This window comes from Exophiala mesophila (genome assembly GCF_000836275.1).
Source record: "Exophiala mesophila strain CBS 40295 unplaced genomic scaffold supercont1.1, whole genome shotgun sequence".
Classification (NCBI taxonomy): Eukaryota; Fungi; Ascomycota; class Eurotiomycetes; order Chaetothyriales; family Herpotrichiellaceae; genus Exophiala; species Exophiala mesophila.
The window spans coordinates 5,062,834-5,080,394 of NW_015622504.1; the positions used below are offsets into that span (position 1 = coordinate 5,062,834).

A 17,561-nucleotide genomic window follows, 5' to 3' on the forward strand; every position below is an offset into this window, starting at 1 on the left:
TGTGAAGTTTCTATCCTCCTGTCACCAACAGGAGAAATTCCCTTCCATCCATCCGGGCAGCAAGTTCATTGCGAGATGCGGAGAGGATGTACGGTGGGATTCCGACTTACCAATCAAGCCCCAATCCGCAAATCCGCCTTCAAACCGACTCCATCGTGTATTCTGACTTGGTGACTTCGAAAGAAAAGGACAAATATAACGCTCTCGGTTGTATTTTGCTTACGCTGGACCCATACCCATCCATTGAATTTATACTGTATTCTACCTCCAAACGCCAACACTGAATAATCCGTTGGACGAATAATAAGACAGTATGCCGTACGAATCACAGATCTCGTTCACGTTGGATACGATATGTCCATGGTAAGATACTTCCGACACTTCAATCCTCAAATTTCCCGTTAAGTAGGAGGAGGTCATTGAAAGGAACTGTACCACCGCATTACATAATCGATGGTGTATGGGTGTTTCCATGGCCCGAGGCGATCCCAGCTTATGACTATTTACACCGGTTGCTACAACTTTATATCACAAGGCTAATGAATTTTGCTGATCCTGCAGGACGTATCTGGCTAAGAAAAGGTGAGCTTACAACCTGCTGAACATGACATGGACAACCTGCCGTGTCGCACTCTCTAGTGTCGCTGACTGACACGATCTGTCCGCCCCCCATCTCTAGACTTGATGAAGGTGAGTGTGAGCTCAAGTTCAAATTCAAATTCCGCCATATCCTGGCTTTTGAGGTCCATGTCCTGACATCCATTTAGCGCTCCGAAGATTCCGTGAATCGGATCAAGCCAAAGACGTGACTTTCACAGTCAAATACTTCCCGTACCAGTTATATCCGGGAGCCACCAAGGAAGGCGAAGATAAATATGAATGGTGTGAGTGATGCCCTACGTGGACATATAAAAAGAATATATCCAAAAGGCGAGCAATAGCTGATCTCGATGGGCATGATTATGGTCAACAGACAAGAAATCACGATATGGAAACTCGGAAGATAAGATGAAAATGTATGCTTCCCACTATGACAATCCCTCTTCCCCGTCCACCATACTCCCCTCGACTCACTCACTTCCCAACATTAACCCAATCTACGCATGTAAACAGGTACATGGCCCTCATGACCGCGTACGGCAAAACCGCCGGGATATCATTCAAATTCCACGGCACTGTCGGCAACACCCTCGACGCCCACCGAGTAATCCAACATTTTCAAGAAACACGCGGTCCCGAAACAGCAGACAAGATGATTTCATCACTATACTCACAATTCTTCGAGAATGAGCAACATCCATCCACGGACGAGACACTTCTCAAAGCTGCGGCTGACGCGGGAATTCCAGAGAATGAAGCTAGATATATTATTGTGGAGCAGCGTGACGAGGGAATGAGTACGGTTCGTGATCTGATTCGTGAGCAGAATATGAATGCGGTGGATTCGGTGCCCACGGTTATCTTCGAGGGTAAGAGGAGGGATATTACGCTGGTGGGTGCGAAGGAGGTGGAGGAGTATGAGAAGGCTTTGATGAGTATTGTTAAGGAGAGTAAGTAGGTAGACTTGATTAGATGGGTGTCCTGGAGACGGAGTGCATGGAAGTTCTTTCTTTTATTTATCCTGTGTCCATTCGATTTGCCCAACGAAGGGTTGGCAGCACAATGAAACGAAGCCAACCTTCTGCTTCAGTATCTTCGATTGTGAGGTTAGCCTTTGATGGCTATTGATAGCATGCTACATGTTCATACACTGGACATCCTATCCAATCCTATCAAGCCCTGGCTCTGATAGATGATAGTGATCATATATCGAATACCTCACCGAATCCCATGCCGCCACCACCTGTTCTCCGAGAATCTACAAGATCCAACCTCCATCCAACCCATCCCTTCAAACCCTTCTTGACCTCTCGAACATGTTCGACCATCTTCCTTGCCTCTTCCTCTCGCTGTGCCTGCGCAAATGCATACTCGTCAAAGGCATCATCACCATCAAATTCTTCCAACAACGAGTCGTTTCTAGGCCGAGTGGTCTGTCCATGCCGACCTTGTGAGTCTGGAGATGTGGTGCTCGCTCTAAATGCTGCAAGGCCCGAGTTCAGAACTTGGGTAAACCCTGAGTGTCGAGTCTGCTGCTGTGACTGGCCATAACCATATGATTGCTGAGCGAAACTCCTCCGCCGACTCTTGTCGCCAGAGCCTGAGAGATCGACCTCGTCAAAGTCCTCGTGTGCACCAGGATCCAAGGACGTCCTTGATTCGTCGCCTGGGGGTTGTAGCTGAGTCCGCTTGTCGCGCCACACTCCTCTTTGAAGCTCAAACACTTGACCCTCAAGGTCTCTTATCTTGCGTTCCAACTTCTGTCTCTCCTCGTCTTCGAGCTCATCGAGTCCTTCATCTCCACCACTACCACTCATCACTCTCTTGTGCTTCTCCCTTAATCGTTGATTCTCCGACTGGCTCTTCTCGAGTTTTGCGCGTAGAGCTGGTACATCACGGACAGCTGCCTCGGCTGTGGAGAGTTTGGCGGCGTTACGAGCTTCGGCTTCGCGGTGGACTTTGTTCATCGCTTCGATTTTCTTCTCAAGCTGCTCGGCTTTCTTTTTGGCCTCGTCGCGCTCTGAGGTCATGTCTAGGAGCTCCCGTTCTAGATTCCGCAACTTGGTATCTTTACTCGTGCGTTCGGTGCCTTCTCGAACTGCCTTTTCACTGGCCTTGGACAGTGCTTTCTTGGTGTCTTGAAGTTCATTTTCGAGAGCTTTGAGTTTCTGTTCTGTTGTTGAGAGGGATGTCTGCAACGCAGAGATCTGTTCTCCATGTGTTTCACAGCCCTCTGTTTGACTTGACAATTGTCCTCTCAGTCGGGAAATTTCGAGCTGCATGTCGGCAATGGTGGAGTCTTTGCTTTCGACTTGAGATTTCAAGGCTTCGAGATCACCATCGTTTTGTTGTGTGCTCCCCCTCCTGATCGTACTGCCTCGTCTTTTCAAGGTTTCGATTTCCGCTTTAAGTCTGGCTATTTCTCCGCTCGATCCTGTGTCGGCTTCACCAACTGCCGAATCGCCAGTGGCGTCTAATGACTTTTCAACGTTTTGCTCTCTCAATTCTTCCAACTCTTCTTCCATCCGGCGCCATCTCTTCTCGTGGTCCTCCGCTTCCTTGGCTAGGCGTTTGTTCTCTCTTTCAAGCTCTTCAACCCGCAAATGTTCAGTCTGAGTAGCCAGCCCTGGGCTTAAAGCTCCCCCAACATCTCGGAAACTTGTACTGCGAATCTTGCTTTGGATACTGATGCTGGGCTGACGAGCAGGGCGGTGGGTGGGGTTTGTAGAAGACGACCCTGAGGTTTCCTGGTCTGCTGACGGAGGAGAGGTACCCGAAGGCGATTCAAGGGTTGACTCTGTGTTGCCAGGTGCCCCAGCATTCTTGATCACATCGTTGAAAGCCGCTTCATCAGGGTCGACTGTCTCTCCTTCGACAGGAGCATCCTCAGTTTTATTCTCGGTATCTTCTTTCTCTTTGGATTGGTCGGCTTCGTCAAGATCGCCTTCGGCGGTTTCGGGCTCTTCGTTCTTTGAGCCGTCTTCCTTCTTAGTTTTGGAACCTTTGGTCGACTTCTCGGCGGCTGCGGTGGAACCAGTACCGGCTTTCTTCTTTTTCTGCAGTTGTGCGACCTAGAAAAGTAGATATATCAGTTTCAATCCACTTCCAACATGAATCCCACGCTTCAAAAGGCCGTAATGTAGAAGTCGGTACCCACTCTCTTCTTTGCGGCCGCTAGCTTTTCCGCCTTCTCCTTGTCTTCTTTTTCACCCATGGCGAAATTGGGTATCCTGCGTCAAGTCCTCGCAAGCCTCAGTGATGTCTGTCAATCTCTTTAGGGTCGAGAGGATATTTTGCTGAATCGCAGTCGCCTCTCTCCCTGCTGGCCTCGCTGCTACCCCAAAGGAGAGGGTTGATGCAATCTTGAGCAGGGTTGGCTGTGACGTGATTGAATGACTTCACCAGAGGTAGTTTCGAACCAGAAATCAATTACTGGTGTATTGGGTGAGTTGAGTCGACGTAAAACAATGCAATTTGAGGAAACGTGGTGTGTATTCGCTACTGGGAAGACATGGCACCTGCACTTTATTTGGAGAACGCGATCTGACGTTGACTTCAGCCAATAAGACGAGTTCATGGACATGCTGCAAGCACGTGTTTATGGAATATCATCTCTGCCCTTCACGAGCCTGCGAATTTTGGTTTCATAGTTTCCATTCGAAGAATCAGTCCAGAGATATTATACAGATCCTCGGTGAAGCATTATACTCCTAGGATCATGTCCAATAAGGATTGTGGTAGGCTTTCGCCACGACTGTGGACCTCGAACAAGTACATGCATGTGGTATACAACCACTGCCCTCCATGCCAACACATCCCATTTCCTCCCCACCGTAATTCCTTGCTGTGCGATCCAATTCCATAACCCAAAATATCGTGCAAATCTGATGCCCTAGCTTCAGAATGTTCCAGTAAAGCCGCTCCCACCGGCTTTCGGAACGCCTGTCATTCTGGGTATCTTTAATAGTACACCGAAACGCCGACTCCTGTCAAATTCAAAATTGCCACTCCAGGTCATCAAAGCTGAACTGTTTCAATCCGAAATCACCTTAAACGTCCATGGGTCCCACAACCTCCTCGCTGAGTCCTCGAGCTGTGCTCTTGCTCACACTGCGTCCGCTCCTCACTTCTTCGTCACTCAAAACGTAATTGTCTTGATCATCCACCACTGGTCGTAGAGGAGGTGAAAACATCTCGCTGTCTTGCCTTTCTCCCCTAAATGCTTCGTCGCTCATTGCTTCTATTGATGGCATTTCCATGTCACCTTCGTCGCCGACTTGAATCCCATGCCGATTGCCGAGCCAATACTTTGCTCTCTTGCGGGCACCCATGTCGGGCGTGACCCAGCCATCAGACTCTTCTTCGGCAAATCTCTTGGACTTCATAGGCGTTCGAAGGCCATCACTAACGCCATCCGATAGGATGCTCACGCCTCGGAGATATAAGTAGCAGACGCGTTTTCTTGCCTTGTTGAAGAAAAAGTAGTTGATGGACCATAGCGAGCCTTCATCGTCATCCTCAAATGGATCAAAATCTTCAGGAGCGTATCGATATATGCTGCAGTCTCGCAAGGACATTTGATTGTCAATCAACCTCCACATTCCTGGACCCCACTGCGGTGAACTGGTCGGCAGAAAAGTAGTCTCTGGCGATGCAGATGAGGCCTCAGCAAACGGGTCGCGCGTCCTGGGTCGCAAGTTGTACAAAGTCGAGTCGAGATTGTTCATCACAGCCTTCAGACTACGTTCGCGTTTGAAGTCGGTCGGTCGTAACATGTGCGAGAAATCATAATCTGGATGACTCGCATTCAATGTCGCAATAAGGTAAGCATACGTTCTTCTCGAGCTGATCATTCCCATATTTCCAAATGGACTGCTCCTCGAGAGATTGAGACTCGAGGCCATCAGGTGTGCTTGGGGTGGTGAAAGAGAATGCGAGAACTGCAGATTGGATTTGTATTGTGCTTCCAACCCATTTTCAATGTTCTTGTATAGTTTCTTATCTCCGCCCGCTGCTTTGGTCGTATAAAGGTCGCATCCACCAAGCACGTGGAGATCGGGTGTGGAGAAAGTCAACGCCGAGGTCACTGTCCCCAGATCCGCGTTGGGTACAAACTAGACAACAGTGTCAATTCATGTGTCCACAAGACTGTACAGGCCCTCTGCTAGAACATACCTTCATGGTTGCGCTATCGTGTTGAATGAGTCACTCTGTCAATATCGATGCATCGCCCGATTTCCGGGGTTTATTGGTATGGGAATTGGTTGAACGCGACAAAAGAGGGCGATTCTGTAAGGCGCAAGGTAGAGACGCGATCGAAGGCGTGGGGCGATGGAAGTTCTTTGAGAAGATGTAACTTGGTGGCCTGAGTGAGCTGAGCGATCGCTGACCGAGAGATATCCAAGCTGGCTGCAGAGACAGCTCTTGGGCGATTGATGGAGCCAGACGATACACGTCTAGCAGGCAATGTCCGAATGATGGTATGCCATGCTGTTCTGGTCGATTGTGATGAAGATGAGATGAGATGAAGTTGGCCTCGGGAGGAGTTCGTGAGGTTGGAGTTCAGGTTGCGACAACTGCGCCCCCAAATGCGGTTTAGCGTGAGCTCGGATCTTGTGGGGCAGGTGATCCCAACAGTGTCCAATCATCAACCATGATGATCACACCTGTCATGAGGATTGGTTTGGTACTCGCGAACGACGCGTCTTTGTTTCGTTGCCATCTGACCTGGCTGAGAGCGTATGGCCATTGAAATTGGATAGACGGGCCGCACGAAGCTTTTGCGGTGGGCACTCGTGCCAGTTGTTCATGTCAGCCTGCAAATCCAGGATCGAGATTCATCCACGCGCATGGTGAAACATGTGCAATGCAGACCATGTCATGTCACTGAATTGGGTAGACGATCACCTTGATGGGAGCGGAATGATTGTCAGGCTTGTGCCATGGACCTCGTAAGAGGACATGACGAATGTCTGATTGCATGATGTGTTCATCACTTCGTCTGATCATACATGATACAATCTGCTGGTAGTGCCAACAGTACTATGAGACTCTGTTTGCAAAGTCCATGTATACAACGTATCATTCACCCAACGCCTCCCAATGCTTCATTCTTTGCCTCATCGTATCGTGAAACGCCTTCTTTTAAATCAAACCAGTGTCTCTCAATGCGGTCTCGGTCACCTGCAAAGCACCGAAAAGTCAATTGATCAGTTGCCAACTTGCTCAGTCGGATATCGAAGGCGTTTGAAGGTTCAATGTGGCAATGTGTCGTAGTGCATTTGCGGACCTTGGCCCGCGGAGTCATGGAAATTGGGAAAGAGGTTGGTGCTGACGCGCAATCCGGAGCGTGCCATGCTCTACATGAGCTTGGTGACATCTTCTTCGACCTGATTGTCGAAAGGAAGAGATTAGTCTCGTGCAGGTGACATGATTGAAGTTGCGTAGTAGGTGGGAAACGACCATGCTTACAGCGCAGACACCGCAAAGGCCGCCAGGTCGCATGCGGCCGAGACACGGGGATGTAAAGATCGATCCGAAGAAAAGGCAGAAAATCATCACAAGACTCACCTCCATATCTTCAAGACTATCTTCCTGACTGATGCACCGGAGCACGTTTTTCTTGCTGCTTTCCTGCATTTCACCTGCCAAGAGAAGTTCGTCGAGGATAAAATATGCCTTTTGAAAGTTGAAGATGATGTCAAGCTCGCAGACGTTTCCATAATATTTGTCCATTTGCTCGACATAACGGTGGACAATTTCAAGGGTAATCAGTTCGTTGTCGGTGGACGCACAGCCGGCGATGAAAAAGAGGGACGCATAACGACGATACACTACTTTGCTGTCTGGAGATCACAAGCGCGTCAGCTTCAGTGGGCAAAGGCGAAAACAAGCAAAGGGATTCCGCAAACTCTCGGGTGAGCCTGGGCCAGCTCAAGGAAGAAAGAGGGGCTGCACCTTTATACTCGAGGAAATTACACATTCGAGTGCGGCGAGAGAGGACCAGTTGAGAGACATCCTTAATGATTTTGGCTTTTTCTTTTGGTGAAAGAGTGGTGAACCATTTGGCAAGTCGCTGAAAAAGAGATTTGAGGTTAGGACAGATTCGTGGTGGGCGACCAGAAGGGGGAGCCGGCTTACCACTTTGCCTTGCCTCGACAGCAAGATAAGATAGCTGAGACTGAATTAGTATGGTTCAAAGACGATAGAAGTATCACGCATACTGTATAGACATCCTGCTTGGTTCCGTTAATGGACTGTAATCGAACGATATTCGAGTACAGTAGCTGGGAACCTGAAAGATGACCAAAAAAAGGCAGGAGAATGGAGGCCCGCATCAGTAGCCATAATGCCAAGCGACTACAGCAGAGCACTTTTCCACGATCTGCAGTTCAGGATGTACGGTGGAATTGTAACACGTGAAAAGCACTCCCCCACGTCCATTCCTCGTTGCCCGATTACCATCCATAGGACAATGCCCCTCGGTCCCGCTTCTCGTGTGACTTTGGTCTCTACAAGAAGATTTCTAATATCTTTGAGTGCACATGGCCCGCAACTCTGTCAACCTAACCATCTGTATGAGCAAGCAATCCCCATAATCACTCTCTATCCGTCCCGACAGACAGCCTTGACAGATCGCCTGCCGTCGCAGATTCTGCGACCACGAGCAAAATGAAGTTGATACTCTCTACCTCGTAATTCTCCTCCTCTGCCGGCCTCTCTTCGTTGGTGACTAACACAGGGCACAGCAATATAATGTCCTCAGGACAAACAGTAGTTCGAAAACCTTTATTTTCAAAATCTAATGTCGAACTTATAAAAGCACTACGAGTCAACTTCTCGCACCAGGCGCAATACCACCAACATCAAACACAACCTTCTTCCACTGATCAGTCCGGGACCAATTCTCCATCAGATTATACTCAATGGACTACAGTTGATGGGGATACCCTTGAGATCCCTACGTGGAGACCGACACCTCTGACAGAACCTCGCGACTCGTACGATGTGACGGTCAAACTCTTTTACCTCCCAAATATCCCCTCTTCTCGACGGTCACAGCATACGAAGGAGGCCATTGACTTGGTATTAAAAGAGTTGGGCATTGAAAATATCGATCTTTTGATCGTAAGTTATCCAGGAGTCAGTTTTGACGCTGATGACTATGGAGAGGAGGAGGATTCGTCGGTGGACAATGAGAATGCCAGCCTCGACAGCACAGATGAATCACAAGGACTGGAGGCACAACTCAAGGCATGGCGGACATTAGAAGAATATCATGAAAGAGGAGTCATCTCGCAACTGGGTGTATCAGAATTCAGTTCGGAGAGGCTGGACAAATTCCTGCCAGAAGTTAAAGTGCGACCGACGGTCAACCAGATCAACGTCAAGGATTGCTGCGTGGTGCCGCAACCATTGATCGTGTATGCAAAGGAAAACCAACTTGATCTCCTTACGCATGCCGACTGCACGGATATTCTCCCTCCAGGGACAACACGAGAGTTGCTAGGTCCGGGCAAGGATGGTGCTGGTATCATTGCATCGAAACCTGATGCTGGGGATGAGGAGCCAGGATTGAAGGGTGACATTGAGCCGCAGTGGGTGATTAAATACACGGCTGTGGTCAAGAACCGTGGAGTGATTGAGAACAAGGGTTATTTTGCTCTGGCTCAACTCGGCACCTGCATCGAACCGCGGCCGGAGGCGGCGCAGATAGCAACTGTCTCGTGATGCTGAATTTGGATCGCTTTCTAAAATCCAAGCACTGGTGTTGGTTGGTAGGTTGGTTTTCTGAGCCTTGCAAATAGAATTGGTGCCCGATGCGATGGAACATTGCCTTTTGAACGTCTGGAGTAGCGTAGGTTCGCTAAATTTTCTTCTTTGAGCGATACATCCGTTGGACCGAGGACACCGGGCCTGGATCGACGTGACTGATACAGCCGCGTAGTCGAGGTGGACTGAGCAGTGATTCATACAAGGCTGTGAATTTTAGGGGAGTTTTATTCTTTCTGGGACAGTGCGGTGCTTCCGTCACCCAAGCATACTTCTCTTCCTGCCCCTGAGTCTGACGTCCTCCAACCTTTTCAGTACGACGTTGGCACCCTTGAAGCTGCCCCTATAACCATCTTGACTCTGCAAAACCTCGGTATCAAACCAATGTTCTTGTCGTGGATGGGTGGAGCCGAATGCACGTTCTAGGACGTACAAGTCGACTGCACGATCTTCTTCTTGGGTGGATTGGGTTGCAAGGCCAAAGTCAATCAGGACAATTTCGCCAGATACGTCCGGAGGGGACGGGGTGGTGTCCCTTGTGCTGTCGAGATCTTGCTCCTGCTGTTGTGTACCATTCACCTGTAAATCATCGCGTGTCTCCTCGTTCAGTTGACCATTGGTGGTCAGGGGCCTGACCATGACATTACTGCTGGTCAGATCACCGTGGACGACGCCGCCCCGGTGGTGCATATTTCCCACGGCCCTGCCGATTCTGCGAAGGAGTTGTTTGATATCATCTTCTTGCTTCTGAATCTCTTCGGCCCCTACCGTGTCACCACTCGCTACATGCCGTCTCCATGTATCGAAGCGTCTTAGGAGTTCCTTGACCGTGGTTCCCTCAATCCACTCCATGAGCAACCATGCTCCAGCGCCGCCTCCAGGTTGATTCGCTCCGCGGGGACCCCTCTGCTCGGCATGCAGGCCGCGAACCTTTCTTGCAACGTCCCATTCCAGGCTCAGGACCGCGGGGACATTGACCTGGGCGTCGTCATTATGCCGTCTATCTCCGCGTAAAGCGGACAGCTTCACGAGGATCCTGGCCTCGGCTAGGACTCTTTGCTTGGTCAACCGCGCATCCAGGATAGGATGTCTGTATGCTTTGCTTGGCCTGGCTTTTAGGGCTGCGGGAGTCTCCGGTGATAGAAAATGTGTCTTATAGAGGAGTGCTTCGGCGCCTTGTGTGATCAATAAGGGAGCGGGCTGTGCGTGTGTGAATGGGTAGGGGAGGAATGGCTCGTTTGGTGTGGGGGCGGAGGTGGCTTCCGGTCGAGAAGAGGGGTCCGGAGGAGAGGATGATATGGACATGGTGTTGATAACAGGAGGTCTCAGGATATGCTGTCGATGACTGGCGGAGACTCAGGGTACCCAAGGGCTAGGCGGAGACTTGGGTAGAGAGTGGTATAGTGAGAAAGCGACAGTAACTGCCGACTTTTGAGTGTTGAAGTCCGAATTGAGTCAAGCGGGACAGGAACGACCAAGAAATTATGGCCATGCAGATCAGGAGGAATGCATGTTAGGTGACAACGGTTCTCGTATGTGTTAGGGGTGTGTGATGAGATGGCTGCCGCTACTGTGATTTTCACCGCTGACGTAGTTATGTGACGGCTGTTGTTGTATCGTTGTTGAGGATGCATCCACCCCAGAAAATCCTACTAGAAAAATTATTGTTTCTGATAAGACGTGAAGTGGAAAATAGGCCAATCACCGCACCTTTAGTTTGGGGGTGTGTTTTGCGGCTTCTGGGGCCGGGGTGGCATCCACCATGAGCCGGGCATGCTGGGAAACATTCACAAGTATGCGTATCTTGCTCGAATCCCGGGTATCTGGGCCAGACAGCCTAGAAAAGCTACTAGTTAGGCACTAGTAGTTGTCAGTAGGCTCTCACAGCAGCCTAAGACGAACAGAGGGTAGCCTAAAGTACTGTGCGCTTCGGGCCCGGCTGTAGGCTATGGTGAAACCAATCGAGGATTGGACGGCTGGCAGCCGGTGGCAGAAACTGGTGGAAGATTAGGAGGCGGCTAGCTGCGGACGTCTGGAGTCCAGGATCTACAGTGCTGCCGGCTTTGAGATTCAAAATTCAAAGATGGCGCTAGGAATCAGGGCGGCTCAGGGCCGGGAAGCAGGGTATGAAGCTGGCTTGTGACGCACCGTGACTATCGCCCGGCTCTTTGTCTTTCCTTATTGACTGACAAGCCTGATGCATCATCATTTTGCCAATTATCAATCAGACGATATCATCAGCGTGGACACAAGTACGACAGGGCATGAGGTGGACATTCTAGTGATGCAATAGGCTCGACCTCAGATCTGCTCACCGACCTGCTCGTAAAGGGAAAACCTTTTAGATCGAGCTTTGCGACTGGTTGATTGCATCACTTAGTTCCACGGGGCCCGGACATCTCGCCCAAGGGCCCTCCCACCCCACCGTCACAGGCCACAGGCCCCCAATCCATTTCAGTTGACCAAAGATAATCTTTCAGCAGTGACCCTCAGGGCTCAATCTGACTGGTTCACCGCCCCCAGAAGCTCCAAGATCCCCCAAGAGCCCCAATCTGGCGCCTCGGACAAGATTTGTTGAGTTGATCGCCGCATCGGAGCTATCAGGTTGAAAAGACGGCGGGAGCATCTTTTTGCACACGATCATAGATTAAAATCCCCCAAGGTCCAAAAGCACGGCGTCATGCTACCAACACGCATGTATTCTCGTCCTTGCTTGCAACGTCTCACCACCCTACAATTCGCTTGCTCGTCCCAGAATCGACCAGTCCTTCAAACGCGTGCCAAATCGCTGGCAAGCCGCATATTAGCGAGACCACTCAGTCCCCCGCAGTAGGTCATGGCCCTTGAAGCGTGGCTTGAATCCACCCATGTTTTCTAACCTAGAAGTTGTGCAGTCGCGGCCCTCAATCTGGCATAGGTCCATCGCTTACCACCGTGCCATCGCCGTCCCATTCAACACCCTGTGCTCATCCTCACCAATCTGATACATCACCACCTGCGGCAGCTTTTCAAACATATAGCAAGACCATGGCCCCCGACCGCAACGTCGTCCCCGACTTCAATACTCCCGACTCGGAACCTTCAGAGGACATTGATATTGATGACATTATGCCTGGTATGTTCTATTTCCCCTCGCTTATCTGGTTCTCACCCCCAGATCTCTCTATCTGTGATTTCACATGCACTTTTTCCTTCTGCGTCCCCCAGATAAGCACCAAGACTATGGCTTCTTGCGTCTCCGCGGACGGTTGATTCTCCTGCAAATGCCCTATGATCTGCTTATGGCACCTTGCTCACATCTCAAATCGAATCGAATCCGCGCCTCTCCACCCCTTGCGTCATTTGCTCAACAAACTTTCTGAGCACGCGTCACATGACCCATCATCTATTCCCCCTTCCCTCAGCCTCACCATCACCATCACCATCACCCTCACCAATACTAACACTAATCTCTCTTCTCCAGGCGCAATCAATACAAGCAAATCTTTCGAAGACGCGTACGCCAAGGCATTCAACAACAACTCCCTGTGGCGGCGGTCACTGGCGGAAGCCGAGCCGGAGCTATTTGAATCACTCGGCAAAGGCCAATCGCCGCAGATTCTATGGATTGGATGTGCCGACTCACGATGTCCTGAAACCACCATCCTAGGACTCCAGCCCGGTGAGATTTTCTGCCACCGGAACATCGCCAACATCCTAGTCAACACCGACATCAACTCGCTGTCGGTCATCCAATATGCAGTACAATACCTCAAAGTCAAGCACATCATCATCTGCGGACACACATCATGCGGAGGCATCGCCGCCGCACTTGGGAACAAGAAACTCGGCCTGATCGACACATGGCTGATGCCGCTGCGGGCACTGCGGCAAGAGAATCTCTCTCTATTGGACAATCTCAACGAGACGGAAAAGGGCCTCAAGCTCGTCGAGCTCAACGTCCGTGCCGGTGTCAAGGTCCTCCACTCTAATCCCATTGTCATCGACGCCATGAGCGACCGTGGTCTTCAGGTTCATGGCCTCATCTACAACGTCGGCACTGGCGAGTTGCGGGAGCTCGATATTGAGGAGGAAGAGGAAATTGTCAAGAGTCGCATTGTCTCTTTCAAGACCGAGGACTGAGTACTTTGATTTCCTCTCTGGCTTGTCCGCCAGTTTTGTATTGTCTCTACCTCTTACCCCATCATGTCACGATATTTGTGTCGGTTAAAAGGTCATATCACGACTTACGATATATCTTTTGGGACCCTGGTCGAGTGCAAATGTCACTCCACCAGCTTTGTTGGTCGTCACCACACCAGTATATCTAGTGTTAGGTTTTTCTACTTTGCTCGTATGACAATAGTTGTGTCAGTCTTCTTTTTTTTGAGGTTTTCCTGTGAAATTAGGTAGAATAGATAATACACGAATGTGTTTGGAAAGCATGTCAATGGCTATTTTCTATCGCTGTCATCCCATGTTCTCGGTGTTAGCACTCCTGCGCCGTGGAATGTCTGGTCCGGCAGAATGCCGAAGCTTGAATAATGGGCACCAATATGGGACTATTGTTCATTCTTTCATCCGTCCTAATCATGGAGCTAGAAAAGAAGAAGCCAAACTAATCTCGATGTAAGTAATGGCAGGCACTGCACCAACATGTCGAAATTTCATCCCAATCGACGTTTCGGCGTGCTGTGCAGGGCATTAACAATGCCACGTCTGCTGTGCCTGATTCGAGAAACATTCCGTAGTCATCAAATAGCTTGCAAGTTGTCGGGAGATTCGCAGTTAATCCATCGCACTGAGCCTCTATGACTCAGGGAGCTTGTCTCGGGTGAGATGGCGTTTGCCGTAATGACTGGGTTTTGAGACTCCTCTGGATGAAGTAGAGCCCGGGCGCACTGTTGTGCTCGTTCGAGGAACATGAGTACGTCTGATAATGGTGCGCCGAGGTTCGCCAGTCGGAGTCAGCGTATCGAGATCGATCATCATTCCACGAGTTTGTGGCTGGGGAGCCACGGTGTCTGTCATCATGTCTTGATCTTGTAGGTCGGGATCGACCTCTATCACTGTGTCATGATCTGGTAGTTGGGGACCCAAGTTGGGTTTCACGATGCCCTCTAAGAGTAGATTTCTTTGCTGTTGAAGTAAACCCTCTGTCAAAATGTGTTGATGTCTTTGCTGGCAGGCAGCTTCGTCTTTCTCCTTGTTCTGCAATCTGATGCTCTTCATGAGGGATGCAAGGGAGACAGGCTTTTTGGGGCGCGGGATCTCATTCGAGGATCGTTCGTCAGGTTGTCTTATGAGGAACTCAAGCTTCCTGCTATTCCGGGTATCTCCAAGATATCCCTCAGGGTCATGGATCGTGACGGTGCGAATTCCTCGCCACTTGTGTAACTCGAGGTTCAAATTTGATCGATAACGCATGATCTCCTGTGCATACGAAGAAAGTCCATCCTCTGGCAAATCTGATCTAATGAAGGTGTCAAAAGTGAGCGCCAGCCATTCAAGCCGATGCCTTGTGCGAAGGTATTGGAGCACTTGAAGCCAATTTTCCTCCGCAGTCAGGTCGAAGCAGCTTCGGGCCTGGTGAGGCAGGTCAATGCCGGAGGTGATGTACAATCGAAGACCTCGTAAGTACGAGACATTCTTTTGACCAATGTGCTTCAGCCACCAAAAACAGACACGTGGTTTTTTAAAGGAGAAGATATTGTCGCCATAGAAGGTACTGCAGGAGATTTTATGAAAGAGCCGGCAAGTCTGCATTACGTTGATTGGGATAGGGACATTTCCTGTCTTCACCTCGTCACCTTGACCAGTCTTCGGATCTGTACCAACCCTGATGTACCCTGCAAGCATACCTTGACGATACGATGGGTAGTAGGTCTCCTCCTCGGACTGTTCGCGAATGAAGGTGATCTTAAGGATCTTGACAATGACTTCTGGGGGAAGATCTATGATTCTTTTTGGATGGGTCGCGGGAACGGGAGGGCCAGCATGTTTCTGCAGCCAGGGGACAAGATTGTTTCGAGGTGCCAAAATGAGTGACAGATCCATACTTTTGTTGGCGATCAGTGGGATGGTCTCGTCAGCAGATCCCTCGGCCGTTAACGTGTGCAATGGGATCAATGCTGATCTCTCGGGGGTGAGCTGTGGATTCAAATCCAGAAGGATGACGCTAGGCTCTTGGTCATGGATGCTTCCAACGAATGGAAGCGAAAGGGTAGTAAACCAATATGTACTGAAGTTTTTCAAGATGCTTGATGGGAGATATGGAGAAATAAGCCTGAACAAGAAAGTCAGAATAAACATGATAACTATTGATCAAAGGATGGTGGCTAACTGGAGATGACGACGGTCAGACTGCGGCTGATGTCGCTGATTCGGCTGGTGAGGTGAAATGCGGCTGGTGACTACCTCATCTGAACGACCTTTCTTGGTAGAAGGCAGGATGGGCGGGAAACTGGACTGGAAAAGCGCTCGTTTTCGGTTTGGTGAGCCCAGAACTGCGGTCCACGGTGTCACCGTGTCATGCTTAGAGGCCATAGCAAGCTGCGAATTAGAGAGATATATATACTGGGTATGCGCTGTGGAAAGGTGCGGTGTGGTCTGGTTGATATGAGGCCCTGCGCCAGGCTTGTGAAATAATTCAAGTTGATAGCACGTGACGGCACTGCCGCAGCGGCAGCTGCAGCTGCTGTGGTGATCAGATAAAGGCAGTCGCGGGTCAGGCATCTTGGGACTGAACTGGGGATTGAATAGGCAGGAGCGATTTGTGATCGATCTTGGGGTCGAGGAGTCAGGGAGGAAGGCGCATAAGAGGGCGGCAGTTCAAGATCGCAACGCAACCGTAACAACAAACGAATGTGACCATCGGACTGACTACTCTCTCTTTACCCACGGAACTTCTTGAAGGCCTCGGCGACTGTCAAGCCTTGAACCACCGCTTCTTTCACCTTGTCGTCCGCCGCCACCAACGTGGGCATCAGCGAGATGGTTTCATCCAGCAGCTGTTGAGGAATAACAACAGCACCTTCATCAGGATCCAAAAAGACGATATCACCCTGTGAACGGTCAGTGATCAACATCAGGACAAGACGATGCAAGAACATATTCTCACTGGTACAACTGATACTCCGGTTATGCTCACGGGAACATTCCGTGCGTAAACTACTGACTCAGCATTGGTGCCAACAGTTGATCGGCCCTGGGCATAAATCTAGAAGAGTCAGTGTGTCGTCGAGTCATGCAGGATACAAGAGGTGAACCATCGACCAAGCGATAGAGGAATGGTGTCACTGTCTGGGTCTAACCAAAGGGACGGAACTGTTGCATGACTTACTGCAAGGCCAGAGTCTGTCAGTTCTGCAAAGTCCCGTACACGACCACCCACCACACATCCGGCCACTTGTCGGACTTTCATTCTTTGTGCCATGATGCCACCAACAGCAGCACACTTTTGTCCTGGTGGTTGTTCAATGACGACGATGGTTCCAGCTTCCGTCATGTCAACCCAGTGACTTCCCTTGGGGACCGTGTTTTCAGTCGCTGGCTTTTCCTCTGGAACAGCTGCTTTAGGGACCAATTTCAGTGTGGATGCTGGTGCAATGACCTTCTGCGTATTTGCATGTTCAGATCTAGTAAACGAGAACGAAGCAAATGGTGCTGCGGATTCTGAGTGACTGAATTCATCATATCAAAGAGAAAGAACCCACCAATATCAGCCAGATGACCGGCTCTGGCTACCTGCCCAGATGGCAACTTCTGCAGCTTGAGCAGGGCATCCGAAACCTGGCTAGTGAGCTGTGTTCGCCACGTCAAATCAATCAAGATGGACTCACATCACAAGCCGAGAAGTTGTGTAAGAACTGAAGCTTATCCTGTAAGTCATGGCTTTTGGTTGTCATGCTTGTACTCATTGTAGCTGAAGACAGTCTATGCCTGTTCAAATTAAACGCTTGCAAAGATCTTCTCCCAGTTATGCGTGATAAGGACAAGGAAATACCAACAGTACTGGACATTCTTTAGCAAACATGTGTGACAAGTTTGGGCCGGCCCTGTGGATGTATGGGGACTTTTACAAGAGCTAGCGGGTTCTGAGGGGGAATGAGGGGAGATATGGCAACATGGCATATCCGTATGTTCTTCCCTATATTTCTAGAGCCTATTGGTGGTCGTCAGCGCATCGAGGCCCACATGATGTTATGGCT

The 17,561-nt window shown here is 50.0% G+C and overlaps 9 protein-coding genes across 9 annotated transcripts; 3 read left to right on the forward strand and 6 right to left on the reverse strand.

Annotated features, from left to right (window-relative positions):
* Positions 1 to 126: 126 nt before the first annotated feature.
* PV10_01616 (uncharacterized protein) lies at positions 127 to 1,603 on the forward strand. Its single transcript, XM_016365840.1, has 6 exons — positions 127 to 363; positions 562 to 582; positions 680 to 690; positions 768 to 884; positions 974 to 1,016; positions 1,114 to 1,603. The coding sequence occupies exons 1-6, from the start codon at positions 314 to 316 to the stop codon at positions 1,556 to 1,558; spliced, it is 687 nt and encodes a 228-aa protein (XP_016229489.1). The 5' UTR covers positions 127 to 313; the 3' UTR covers positions 1,559 to 1,603.
* A 91-nt stretch (positions 1,604 to 1,694) lies between these two features.
* On the reverse strand, positions 1,695 to 4,088 carry PV10_01617 (uncharacterized protein). Its single transcript, XM_016365841.1, has 2 exons — positions 3,758 to 4,088; positions 1,695 to 3,671 (listed from the first exon to the last, which is right to left on the reverse strand). Exons 1-2 carry the CDS (start codon positions 3,812 to 3,814, stop codon positions 1,803 to 1,805), a joined length of 1,926 nt encoding a protein of 641 aa, XP_016229490.1. The 5' UTR covers positions 3,815 to 4,088; the 3' UTR covers positions 1,695 to 1,802.
* Positions 4,089 to 4,649: 561 nt separating this feature from the next.
* Positions 4,650 to 5,781, reverse strand: PV10_01618 (uncharacterized protein; the record flags this gene model as incomplete). The annotated part of the gene is made up of 2 exons (XM_016365842.1): positions 4,650 to 5,714; positions 5,776 to 5,781. The coding sequence occupies 2 exons, from the start codon at positions 5,779 to 5,781 to the stop codon at positions 4,650 to 4,652; spliced, it is 1,071 nt and encodes a 356-aa protein (XP_016229491.1).
* A 1,178-nt stretch (positions 5,782 to 6,959) lies between these two features.
* PV10_01619 (uncharacterized protein) lies at positions 6,960 to 7,834 on the reverse strand (the record flags this gene model as incomplete). The annotated part of the gene is made up of 5 exons (XM_016365843.1): positions 6,960 to 6,989; positions 7,171 to 7,445; positions 7,558 to 7,675; positions 7,741 to 7,774; positions 7,824 to 7,834. The coding sequence occupies 5 exons, from the start codon at positions 7,832 to 7,834 to the stop codon at positions 6,960 to 6,962; spliced, it is 468 nt and encodes a 155-aa protein (XP_016229492.1).
* A 256-nt stretch (positions 7,835 to 8,090) lies between these two features.
* PV10_01620 (uncharacterized protein) lies at positions 8,091 to 9,445 on the forward strand. The gene is made up of 2 exons (XM_016365844.1): positions 8,091 to 8,294; positions 8,349 to 9,445. The coding sequence occupies exons 1-2, from the start codon at positions 8,272 to 8,274 to the stop codon at positions 9,328 to 9,330; spliced, it is 1,005 nt and encodes a 334-aa protein (XP_016229493.1). The 5' UTR covers positions 8,091 to 8,271; the 3' UTR covers positions 9,331 to 9,445.
* On the reverse strand, positions 8,497 to 10,981 carry PV10_01621 (uncharacterized protein). The gene has a single exon (XM_016365845.1). The coding sequence runs from the start codon at positions 10,675 to 10,677 to the stop codon at positions 9,631 to 9,633; it is 1,047 nt and encodes a 348-aa protein (XP_016229494.1). The 5' UTR covers positions 10,678 to 10,981; the 3' UTR covers positions 8,497 to 9,630.
* An 845-nt stretch (positions 10,982 to 11,826) lies between these two features.
* Positions 11,827 to 13,789, forward strand: PV10_01622 (uncharacterized protein). The gene is made up of 3 exons (XM_016365846.1): positions 11,827 to 12,201; positions 12,267 to 12,487; positions 12,836 to 13,789. Exons 1-3 carry the CDS (start codon positions 12,053 to 12,055, stop codon positions 13,492 to 13,494), a joined length of 1,029 nt encoding a protein of 342 aa, XP_016229495.1. The 5' UTR covers positions 11,827 to 12,052; the 3' UTR covers positions 13,495 to 13,789.
* Positions 13,790 to 13,805: 16 nt separating this feature from the next.
* PV10_01623 (uncharacterized protein) lies at positions 13,806 to 15,897 on the reverse strand (the record flags this gene model as incomplete). Its single annotated transcript, XM_016365847.1, has 2 exons — positions 13,806 to 15,637; positions 15,695 to 15,897. 2 exons carry the CDS (start codon positions 15,895 to 15,897, stop codon positions 14,161 to 14,163), a joined length of 1,680 nt encoding a protein of 559 aa, XP_016229496.1. The 3' UTR covers positions 13,806 to 14,160.
* A 347-nt stretch (positions 15,898 to 16,244) lies between these two features.
* PV10_01624 (uncharacterized protein) lies at positions 16,245 to 17,372 on the reverse strand (the record flags this gene model as incomplete). Its single annotated transcript, XM_016365848.1, has 5 exons — positions 16,245 to 16,415; positions 16,472 to 16,570; positions 16,694 to 17,016; positions 17,067 to 17,142; positions 17,193 to 17,372. 5 exons carry the CDS (start codon positions 17,370 to 17,372, stop codon positions 16,245 to 16,247), a joined length of 849 nt encoding a protein of 282 aa, XP_016229497.1.
* Positions 17,373 to 17,561: the final 189 nt, after the last annotated feature.

What these genes read in the sequence shown, in the direction of transcription:
- PV10_01620 (XM_016365844.1), top strand. Translation starts at nt 8,272, where the DNA reads ATGAAGTTGATACTCTCTACCTC. An exon ending in AAGTTGATACTCTCTACCTC is followed by an intron (nt 8,295 to 8,348) that starts GTAATTCTCCTC and finishes CACAGGGCACAG; the next exon opens with CAATATAATGTCCTCAGGAC.
- PV10_01617 (XM_016365841.1), bottom strand. Translation starts at nt 3,814, where the DNA reads ATGGGTGAAAAAGAAGACAAGGAGAAGGCGGAAAAGCTAGCGGCCGCA. An exon ending in TAGCGGCCGCAAAGAAGAGA is followed by an intron (nt 3,672 to 3,757) that starts GTGGGTACCGAC and finishes CTACTTTTCTAG; the next exon opens with GTCGCACAACTGCAGAAAAA.
- PV10_01622 (XM_016365846.1), top strand. Translation starts at nt 12,053, where the DNA reads ATGCTACCAACACGCATGTATTCTCGTCCTTGCTTGCAACGTCTCACC. An exon ending in AGACCACTCAGTCCCCCGCA is followed by an intron (nt 12,202 to 12,266) that starts GTAGGTCATGGC and finishes GAAGTTGTGCAG; the next exon opens with TCGCGGCCCTCAATCTGGCA. An exon ending in TATTGATGACATTATGCCTG is followed by an intron (nt 12,488 to 12,835) that starts GTATGTTCTATT and finishes TCTCTTCTCCAG; the next exon opens with GCGCAATCAATACAAGCAAA.
- PV10_01616 (XM_016365840.1), top strand. Translation starts at nt 314, where the DNA reads ATGCCGTACGAATCACAGATCTCGTTCACGTTGGATACGATATGTCCA. An exon ending in TTGGATACGATATGTCCATG is followed by an intron (nt 364 to 561) that starts GTAAGATACTTC and finishes CTGATCCTGCAG; the next exon opens with GACGTATCTGGCTAAGAAAA. An exon ending in CGAAGATAAATATGAATGGT is followed by an intron (nt 885 to 973) that starts GTGAGTGATGCC and finishes TATGGTCAACAG; the next exon opens with ACAAGAAATCACGATATGGA.
- PV10_01621 (XM_016365845.1), bottom strand. Translation starts at nt 10,677, where the DNA reads ATGTCCATATCATCCTCTCCTCCGGACCCCTCTTCTCGACCGGAAGCC.